This window comes from Cheilinus undulatus, linkage group 10 (assembly GCF_018320785.1).
Source record: "Cheilinus undulatus linkage group 10, ASM1832078v1, whole genome shotgun sequence".
In the NCBI taxonomy this organism is placed as follows: Eukaryota; Metazoa; Chordata; class Actinopteri; order Labriformes; family Labridae; genus Cheilinus; species Cheilinus undulatus.
In genome coordinates this window covers 35,731,019-35,742,347 of record NC_054874.1, presented here as the reverse complement: position 1 = coordinate 35,742,347, position 11,329 = coordinate 35,731,019, and the positions used below count along the sequence as shown (strand labels likewise).

The 11,329-nt window shown below is 38.3% G+C and overlaps 1 protein-coding gene across 9 annotated transcripts in view; it reads right to left on the bottom strand.

Moving 5' to 3' along the window:
• Nucleotides 1-6,720: 6,720 nt before the first annotated feature.
• The window catches only part of si:dkey-237h12.3 (teneurin-3), a 305,241-nt gene continuing 300,632 nt past the window's right edge, over nucleotides 6,721-11,329 (bottom strand). For all 9 annotated transcript variants that reach the window (XM_041797163.1, XM_041797159.1, XM_041797167.1 and 6 more), the window contains 2 exons: nucleotides 9,332-9,462; nucleotides 6,721-8,747 (listed from right to left, as the gene is read on the bottom strand). In XM_041797163.1, coding sequence (XP_041653097.1) covers nucleotides 7,995-8,747; nucleotides 9,332-9,462 — 884 coding nt within the window. In that variant the 3' untranslated portion in view covers nucleotides 6,721-7,994. The remainder of the gene's footprint in view (nucleotides 8,748-9,331; nucleotides 9,463-11,329) is intronic.

Here is an 11,329-nt window from a genome sequence, read left to right as displayed (position 1 = left end):
CATGTGGCTCAGTAGGTAGAGTTGTCATCTCACATCCAGAAGAGGTCAGGGGTTCAGTTCCCAGTGCCTGCAGCCACATGTCGATGTGTCCTTGGGCAAGACATTTTACCCCAAACTGCTAAGTTAAGTATTGACTCTTTTTACTAATGCTTTATCATTGCTTTACTGATTGTGTACTTATGCTTTATTATTGCTTAGGTGTAAGATTGTTATGAAGGGGAACACACTTTATAATAACAGTATTAGGCATAGCTAAAGCATTAGTAGATACTTAAGTTATCATTCATAGAGCATTACTAAATTATTGGTATTTTATTTATTAATGCTTTGATTTATGCATAGGTAAAGCATTAGTAAATAGTTAATTCACCAATTCTAATGCATTTTCAAGTATTCCAAATAAATTTGTGTTAGATGAAGTCTTTCTGTGTTAAACACAAAATCCCTGTCTGGGTCATTGACTTATCTCTAAATATTTGCAGTGTAGTTAATATTTTATTTACCTCAGTTACCATCACTGTAGAATTTTAGCTCCAGGGCCACCAAGAGAGCATTTCCTGTACATGTGTTTCTAAAGAAAGTACACTGAACATGTTTGTGTCCATTTTTGTGTATTTGACATACCCTTTAGTACCTGAAAACTGGGACCATCCAGCTTTCTGGAAAATAATACCAGGCCTCAAATGTCAGCAGAGGTGTGCACTTCAGTGTAAATATTTTTGTTTCTATTGGTTATTGCCAAGGTCTGATAGAAATTGTTCTGCCCTTTCACCTGATCCACAACACAGTTAACCCAGTTTCATTGTTTTGAGACCCAGAATCCACAAACCGCTCTCTAAATCTCTCCAAGATCATTAGCACCCTTGTTTTTCACCCACTCTCTTTGTAGACTTCTCAAGCACAGTCCCAACAGCCTGTGCAACTGTCCTCAGAAGATCAGAGAGATGATAACAAGCAGCTATTTCTGAATTGGGACATGATACAAGCCTTGCAATATAAGGCTGCAGAGTGAACAAGAGGAGCAAAGGCAGACCCATAATTCTTTGTTCTTGTTCCCATTTAGAAGGGATGAATGGGTGCAGTGGATGATATGCCTGAGATGAGCTGAGCCCTCAAATGTAATTCTTTGAAGTATTTACAGACCTGTCCATCCTACTGATAGGGACACACGTGTCATTACACAATATCTCCAAGGTCTGAGTCAGTCATTGATTATAGGAAAGTACGGATACGGCTTTTTTTTTTTTCCTTTTTTTGCCTTACAGCTGCATAAAACTCCCAATGAAAGTTAAACTGTTCCTGCTGTATATGCCCCTTGTCCTTCAACTCTGCAGTCCCACTGTGGGTTTGTTTGCCAAGTGTCTGCAGTAAGCTGCCTCTCTCCCTTTTAACACATAAGTTTTAACTCAAGACCTTTTGCACTCCCTAATTATCTATTTAGCAGCCTCAACATTAAACTAGAAACATAACATAATGCATCAGGATGCAAAGCAAGATAAAAAATCAGACAAAAAACAACTGACTTTTCAGATCAGCAAATTGCTCTTTTTGCTGAAGTTCTTTTCCAAGAATCAGGGATGTTATCCACTTTTTTAGCCTTCCACTAAACATTATTCAAAAAGATGCAGTTTTTCCAGTATTCTGTTTCAAATGGAGCATCAGAAATGGGAAAGAAAGGTAATTCAAATGACTGAATGTGCCATCGTTTTTGGAGGTCTGGAAGACTCCCATGTTGTTTATGCCAAGTTCTTGCCCCTTTCTTTGAATGTCACAACAGAAATCAAGACTCATCAGACCGGACGTTTTTCTAATCTTCTTCTTTCTTATTTTGGTAAGCTTGTGTGGATTGTAGCCTCAGTTTCCAGCTCTTAGCTAACTAGATCACCATCCAGCAGGCCTCTCTTCTGCATACCTCGGTTGTAACAAGTAGTTCTTTGACTTACTGTTGTCTTTGTAAAAGCTCAAACCAGTCTGGTCTATATTATTTTCTCAACAAGGAATTTTATGCCCAGAGAACTGCCTCTCACTGGATATTTTCCCTTTTTTGTCAGTAAACCCTAAATATGGTTGTGCATGAAAATCAGCGGTTTGTGAAATTCACAAGTACATCTGGCACCAACAACCACTGCACATTCAAGGTCACTTCAACTTCAGCAGATTGTCCTGACCATGTCTGTATAACCTGATGCATTGGATGCAACCATGTTATTAGCTATAGGATATTTGTATAAATGAGCTGTTCAGTGGGTGCCTAATACTGTCATCCAAGGGATACAGACCTGCTTTTATTTTGAAAGAAAATAAGGACCTTTGAGCATTTTGAAGATCTTGAAGATTGTTGGATGAACTTATCTATGAGGAAAGGATCTGTCTATATATCTATCTTTCATGCATGAAGCTACAATTCATCAAGTTTTTAGTATTATTGGGATATTTGTCTTTGTAGTATTATTATAACTTTATGTCTACGTGTGTGCAAATACAAGTGCTTTTGATTGCTGTGTAACTTCAGCTTATTTTTATGATTAGCATATAAGAGGGATTTTGTTAATCAAATGATTATATAATCAAAGATATTTCAAAGCTCCAGAATTTGATTTTATGCCCAGAAGAACACAGAGCTTATGTTAAAGCTCAGAACAAAGCTTTTTTGTCAGGATCATTATAAAGTTTTTTCTGCCATCTCAAGAAAACAAAGTCTTCTGGACCTTTTGATCTCAACAGTTCAAACATTGCAGTGTTTGGAGAAAAAAGTTACACAAGCTGTTTCTGTAAATGCTCACCTGTATGAGCTCTCTTTGTTGTATGCATACTTTATATTGTTTTAAAAGTGTGGAGCATTTTCACAAAAAGTCTTTCAAGGTTGTGAGTACGGGTGCATGATTTCTTTATAATGTCAACCTTTAAATGGCCTGTTTTGATTTCTTGGAGGATGAATAATGTCTTCTTTCTTTGCATTTGTAAGTATTACATTTATTTAAATCTTTGATTAAATTCAAATTATCCAGCGACTTTTGAATCTCAGAGAAAAAGAATTTGCTCTTCACGTAACATCCTAGGTTCAAGTCTCCTACAGCTGAATTAATTCTGTTTTTTCAAATCCAGCATGGAAATACTTTGAGATCTGATTCTGGTTTACTCTCACACTTCAAATTGTGTTTATTTTTGCAGGTCCTGTTGATATTGTGTTGAGCAGAACGTCTGTGAGTTGTAATCATAAGGTGAGTGAAAGCAATAATGAATGCTTTCACCTTGTGTATGTCTGAAATCTAATAAGACTTGTTTCCAGAAAAAAAAGAGCCCAGGTAGAAGTCATTCAGGGACACAAACAGTTCAACACTGAGATGAGTTTTACAAAACAACAGTGACTGTTTGCTGCAATGCATGTATGGATTCAAATTTAAGATCAAAATGTATGATGTCCTTGAAAAGGCAAACAGCTTCACACTGTTTTATTTACTAGAAGCTCATTAGGGAGCTCAATCTGTTGACTGTCCCATATGTTTGTAAAAACCTAATCAGCTCAGTCGATTCACTTGATTGCACAATTCTAACATCATGTCGAGGGTTATGCATTGCATTTGTAAAATCTTTTAAACAACAGAAGTTTTCATACTACTCACCTCTTTGTCATATGATCCTAATTAAGTTTTTATCAGAGTATTTTTAAAGAAACTTTAAAATGATGGTCAAGCCATAATCACATTTCTAATTTTAACCCAGCCTTTACAGAGCTCCCTTCAGAGTTACAAGGTGTAATGGTGATATCTCCCCATTATGAAATTGGACAGCCCTTCGTCTCCCTGATGTGTCATCAGTAGTATGTGATGGCATTTATGTAAACAGACGGACGATGTTACTGGATATTACTACAAGTGATTTTTTTAAATGCTTTTTTGAAACAAATGGGCCATAATGCTGTGAAACAGCATTAAGTCAAGGCTAGGTCCTATTTCAGATTTTTCAAATCCTACTCACCCATCAAAATAGAGAGACAGAAGAGGAAATGAGGCATTCCTTAAAGACTCTGATACGTCAGCATTTACCTCAACAGACACAACCACATTAACAGACACTTCAAACATGCTCTCTACAGCCCCGTTAATTTCCTCTCATTTGGGAAATTGGCATGTTTTTGTGCTTGTTAGCCACATGTGTTGCTGCTATCAGGCACAAGTTGGGAAATTCCAATGTAACATTAACTAACTCCTCATATTAAGTGATCATAATACATTGAAACATTAAGATGACATGATAACGTTAATATCTTTATCTATGAATAAACTACGGGGGATGTCTTTTGTCACTTCAGCAGCCGTTTTGACAATTTTTTGCAAGGTATTCTGGGAGATTTCCCATCACACTAGGTTTGGTGTGAACCTATGGAATATCTCTGTACAAGGGTCATGTACCCTTACCAACTGACCTACCCTTTCACTTCAACAGGAATCAGGACACCGTACCCAAAGACAGAAACAGGTAAAAATGTTGGGGAAATGCTAATTACAAGGAGCAAGTGGTACATAGCCAGAGATACTGGGTGGTTGACGTAATTTTCAGTTCTTATTTACCAGGAAACGTACTTTTGTAGACTTACTTTTTTGTTTGAGCAGCAATCTTGCCAATGAGTCATATGGCATTCTGGGAGATTTCCTATAATCCTCAGTTGGAGTGTGTCTCCAGAAGATCTCCCTTTGAAGAGCACTGTGACCCTAGAGAGATGACCATCAACTGGCGTCAGGCCCCAAAGCTCCCCATCCAACCCTCAAAAGATGATTAAATTCAGAAAATGTGAGGAGGAAAAAAACGTGGTTTTATCAGGAATGATCTAATGTTTGATCAATTTTAGCTTTTATAAGTAAATATTAATTCATTTTGGTTCATTTGAAAGTCTGGCCCCCAGTGCACCTGTCAAGTCAAAATCTGGTCCTTGTACTAATGTAGTTGAAGGTCCCCCTGCCCGAGCATGTCACCCTGAGCCATCTATGTTCTAAGAATTGACCAGAGGTGAACCTGCATGAATGCAAAAGACATTTTGACAACCTCCCCTCATAAATCCAAGATGCATGACGTCAAGCCTAGTCACTTGTATATGATGCCTTAGTTCCTCTTTGGTGCTCTAGTGTATGATTGTGCCTCAACAGTTGGATTGCAAAACCATTTCATGTTTGGTTGTGCGATTCAACATGGCTACCATTGCGCTGCATGCATAAAATGAGGCTCAATTGAATTATGAAACATGGCTCATTTTTTCCATTTCTCTGATGTGGTTATTGCATGGTGCTTTTGGGTCTTTGATGTTCTTGCAAAGTCGTGCTGTCTCTTTTATATAAGCCTTTGAAGTAGGCCTCGTTACACGGCGTAGTGCTACGCAGCACTGTTGCTTTGGCAGTGCTGACTGTGGTCACAGTGTGATACTGCAGCAGAACTTCAGATCATTTCAATATAACTGCTTTATCCATTCTATTTGATGTCGTTTTGAATTAAACCTGGAGCATTCACAAGTGATTTTTTTGTCTTAGGTTTTTCCCAACCTCTGCCTCACTTATCAATAGAATTCAAGTTATTTGAAGCATTGTCTGACTTCTTTGAAAGAGCCATGCTGGCTGCTGCTTTAATAAGTGTACCAGAAGATACAAACAGTCAGCACGAAGCCTTTGTGAACTATGCACTGTGTACCACTAGGGAGCATCAGAGGACTTTTAAGAGAATCAAAGACTTCAAGCCTTCATACTTGGCAAAGCTGATTTTCTTTTGCAGGGTTTTGTTGGGGTTTGAAACTCTTTGTAAAGAAATCTCAGAACAAATGGGGGTTCCTTTAAGTTCACTGTAATTTCATTGTGGAGGAAGAATCGACAATTGCTCACAAGAAACTTTAATAAGACATTTCATTATAGGTTGGTGGTGAAAGGGGGAAGTATACCCTAAGGGAGTCTCATGAGAGCTTTGAAGGCATATATTTTAGATTTTCAGAAACAAAGAGATGTAGCTCTGTTGAATTTTATATGTCAGAAAACATTTTTAAATTTCTGAAACCATATGAGGACTCAGTGGGGTGCCCTATCAGAAGAGAGGAGGTCAGAAACAACAGCGTAAAACAACCTTTGAGCAAAGAATTTTCTCCTCCCATTTGGTTAGAGATGCTGTTTGATGTTTACCATGAAAAAGAAATGTCTTATATGAAGGGGTTGTTTTCGGTATTATGTATTCCATCATCAAACTCCTCTGTGCTTTGATGAATAGCTCCTACGTGAATGTGCATGAATGTATGAAAGCTCATCAAACCAAAATATAATATTAAAAACAGCTTTCAAATGTTCACACATAAACTAAAACACACAATCCTGTTTGGTTGATGCTAAATGAGGGCAATCATCTACATTATAAGCTGGCTGCAAAAAACACACTCTTCTTTAAAGTGGTTTAAAGTTTCTCACCTATAATTAATACTGCATTTATCTACTTTGGTTTTTATGTCGTTTTAATCATTAATGCTATTTGTGATTTTGTTCATTTTTTGGAATGCTAAGCCATGCATACACAACTTTTTGGAAAGAGATAAAGCATTTATGATAGCCAAACTACCTCTGAGAGATCATCCACTTAATCCTATTTCCTTATTATTTGCATTCATTTTGAACCTTTGATTTATAAGATCACAACAAAACAGTACAACTTTGTCCAATCTTTAAAAAAACAACACACCAAAAAGAACCCCAATATAATTTTAATCCATGAGTGCATTGAACATTCAAAAAATAATAAAACAAAAACCTACTGAGAACATGGATGTGATCTATATTTGAAACCACTGTAACCTTGTTTATGTGAGATGGGTTCATGAAATATTTGTGTTGATGAAATATTCATTGGACAGGAAGCCAGGTCAAAAGGCATTATGCCCAATAAACATTAAATTTAGTGGAAATAATAGTTGACTGCATGTTATAGATACATCACCACTTGTAAATACTTGTCACTACATGCACAGGTTTCTGTTAATTACTTAAACAGAGCATTGTGAAGAAGCCCCACATAAGCAATAAAATTAAAAACATAACTTAAAAAAAGAAAAAGCATGAAAATCTAAGAAAATAAAAACTAAAAACCAAAATCAGCTGGACTTTATTTGTCATGTATAAACACAACATAAATTACTGTTAATATGACTAATACAGACATTTACTCAAATTCTTAAAAAAAGACATAGAACTCTTGCATAATTTACAAAACATGGTGTCCCTGTGCTATCCAAGACACAACTGTGCCCCCTAGCCGCCCAGCAGAGTTCTTCATTCCTTAACTGTCCGTTTTTTTCACAATGAATATTGGGTATTTAAACATGAAAACATTTTTTTCTTCTTTTCTGTTTAAAAACATCTCAAAGAGAATAAGACAATTTGATGTTTTCAATGTTTACAGTGCTGAATCTGATATACATAGTGGCTGCTTTGTGAGGATATCCATAATGTCAGGAGTCTCTGATTTAAAAACACACATTTGTTCAAGGACATTGCTTGATCTAGCAATGTCAGCTCTCCAGCCCTGTACTTCTAGAGAAGTGCAGTTACACGTAATGTAAACATTTCCCTTGCTCTGATAATACTTCCTGTTGAGCCTGACTTTTCTCAATGAAAATAAAATAAAAAAAAAATAATAATAATAATACACCTAAATTAGCTCACTGTTATCCAAAGACACCATTATTCCTCTGCTTTAGAGTCCAGAGTCCGAAAGACTTGTGCAACAGAGGAACTGACCTGTAATTGCCATGTTAAGGCTTGGTGTAGTTATACATTTACTCTGTAGTCCCTGGATCACAATGCACAGCATTGCTGTTGACCCCTTGTATTTTTTGTTCTTTGAATTTTTATACAAAACACATGGACACTCAGGGTACATACAGCAACCTTTGATTAGAGTTGCTTTTCATTCTGTCTGCTAGTATGTCTCTACCAAAAAAGTCTCTTTGGCAGAAAATACACCTCGTATTGTTACCTTTTACCAATTTCACTTTGCCGGAGAAAGTGGATGTTATTAGCACTGTCTGCTAATTCTGGATACTGCTCAATGGAGAGCACATAGTACCCATCATACCCCAAAACTTTTCCACTACTAAGAAGCTGCCTCTTCTCCCCCTCTGTCCAAGGTCGGACGCCTTCCTCACCATCTCGCACTCGCTGCTGTTCTCTCGCCCATGCACCAGCAAGGGCACGCTGACGAGCAAGCTCAACAACCCGTGCTTTCTCCTCATCCACCGTTGATCCATAGCGGATATGAAGAGCCAGATTGCCAGCACGAATCTCTACATCTGCAAAGCGACGAGTCCGACTATCCATGACTGTGGTAGACTGGGAAACAGTCACATTGACGCCATTCTCAAGAGTTTTGTGTCCACTTGTGAGGTGCATCGCAGCAAGGTCGGCATCTGGAAGGCCTGGCTTCACAAAGTAATGTGTGTCACGCCCTTCTATTGTGAAATGGAGGTCTTCCAAATAGAAAGCATTGTTGAGGATTGTTGCAACCTTGATACAGTCCTCGCTGGCAACATTGAGTGAGTGAGTGTGAACACTGCCTTTGTAGATAGCAAACATAACAGCTCTTCCAATGGGAGACATTGCTGCTGAGAACCACAGCCAAGACTTTTCACCTCTGCGACCCCGAGTGAGATGGACCTCTGGCAGCCGCTCGAATGACAAGAGGGAATGTGCTTGTCTGGTTACTTCCTGCTGGACCCCAGAGATAGACTGTAGGAAAGTGCAGTGAAACGTTAATGCCTGAACATGGCAGAACCTGACTTTCTAGGCCATTTAGAACCAGTTACTGCTCTGTCTCACAAAGTTTTTCATCCCTGTCTAATATAATGGTGTTTTCAAGCTGCGCTCTTCAGCCAAAAGTAGATAAATCCCCCATGACAATTTTACTGCTACACTTTTTGTGTAAAGGTCTTAGCCTGGTAAAATCATAAATAGCTTCAAAGGATTCTTTTAACTGTAGTAGGACCAAATAGCATGAAGTCTTACAGTGTTAAATATGTTCAACTTATCGCTAAAACAACAAGGAAGAAAGTACACTTTTTTGCTTATTATGCATATCATTATGCAAATAAGACCCAATTAAATTTGATATTCTATGAAATACATAGCAATCCAATTAAGAGATGGCAGCTATGATGTACTGATTTTAGAGAGAAACAGTGAAAACAATATTTTTTGTCATCTATCCCCTACAGTTTCAAAGCGTATTGTTGGCCAGAGGAATATAACAGTTGCTTTTTTATATTCTGTTCATTTTGTGTTCAATATTCATGAGAGCTTTTAATTTCACCCACCGGCAGATCATCCCAGAGCTGACTCTTCACCAGTTCATAGGACGGCATGCTTAAATCAAACTTTGGGACTGGATACCCGGGAATGGTGTTGTGCAGATGAAAGCCAAAGGTTACCAGCCAGCTGTTCACATCTGTTCAAGGAAAACAAATCAAAGACAAAGATTCAAGCTGTAACATGACTACTCTTGTATAGCTTTTTTCTAAACCTTGGTGTTAAATGTATGCTGCGTAAATGCTCCTTTAAAAGTTAGTTGATAAAAATTAATAAAATCAAAACATTCAAATTAAAGTAATTAAGCAGAGTAACAGAAATAGAAGCTTAAATCTGATGTGTTAGTTGTGCTTTTTAAAACCTTTTTTTCATTATTTATAGTTGTCTGTGTCCTGTTCCTATTCCATCATTATAAAATGCTGATGTATTTGCCATTATTACCATAAGTGCAGCAGCCACCATCATACACAAGGCCACATGTGATTGAAAATGTGCAAGACACCACTTCACTGCTCAAAATACATATGTGAACATAAAAGCACAGACCAGGCTGACCACATCACTTACTAATCAACATTTCCCCTTCACTATGTGATAATCCTGCATTTATAGAAAATAGTAATATCCTGCTCAGTAAATTAACTTTGTGAAGTGCTGGTTTGATTGAAACAAATCCTCAATTAACGGCAACACGTGACCAACAGAGGTAGGCAATGGGACCTACACATTCTGAACTTTACTACTATCACCATGGGCTGAGAGCTTAATTACTGTGCTGTGAGCTAGCAGAAATGCAAAACTCACACAAAAATAAAAACAAAAAGTAAGGAAATTTGTGTTTAGTACATTATTTCTTTGTTGTAACAATGCTTCTTGGTAATAAATTTTACACTGCTGGAAAGCCTGTTTATTACCCTTTTAAATGGTGCCGCATTTGTAAGGAACACGCATTTGTGGGTTGCACCCATGAAAAATGTGCCAAATCTTCTCTGCCAATGCCAAACAGCTGATTCTGCCATTGCCACTTGTTTGGTGTTTGGTGGATTGGATGACTGAAGTTTGAAGAAACAAGACATATTGACAATTTAACAATTTATTTATTTAACAGATGGGAGCCTCAGTAGCATGTGGAAGAACCATACATAGCCACAACAGCCTGGTCCTCCTCCTCATGCTGGTCACCAGCCTGGTCACACACTGCTGTAGGATGGCATCCCATTCTTCAACCAGCATTTGTCGCAAGTCAGCCAACATGGTTTTGTTGGTCACTCTGGCACAAACAGCACGCCCAAGCTGATCCCACAAGTGCTCAATGGGGTTAAGGTCAGAACTACTGGCAGGCCATTCCATCCTCTCCACTCCCAGATTCTGGAGGTAGTCTCTGATAAACCCCGCTCTGTGGGGGGCGAATGTTGTCATCTTGGAGGATAGAGTTCTTGCTGACAGGGTGAGAAAACTGTATTCTTGTGGTGTTATCTTCTTGGGACGCCCACTTCGTAGCCTGTCTCTGACATCCCCCGTTACATGGAACTTGGCCTTCAGTTTGGAGATGGTACCAGGGTTCACTCCAAACAATGCCACAGTTTGGTTTTGCAGAACACCAGCTGGAAGTTTCCCAACCGACGGGCCCTATCCAGATCAGTCAAACTTGGCATGCCAATTCTTGGAGCAGACATCTACCGACCACTGTAGCAGAGCCTATGCTCACAGGTGCTGCCAATCAGGCACCTGACTGACAGCACCTGGGGGTACCAAAAGCTCAAAACAAGAGTCAATAGCAACAGCAAAATAAGCTGTTTAGCATTGTCAGAGAAGATTTGGCACATTTTTCATGGGCACAACCCACATACCCAGCTCTACTGCTCATCCCACAAATGCATGATCCTTACTAATGTGGCATCATTTAAAAGGGTAATAAACAGGCTTTCCAACGGTATAAGATATATTACCAAGAAACATTGTTATATACACAAAGAAATAATGTACCAAACACAAATTTCCTTTCT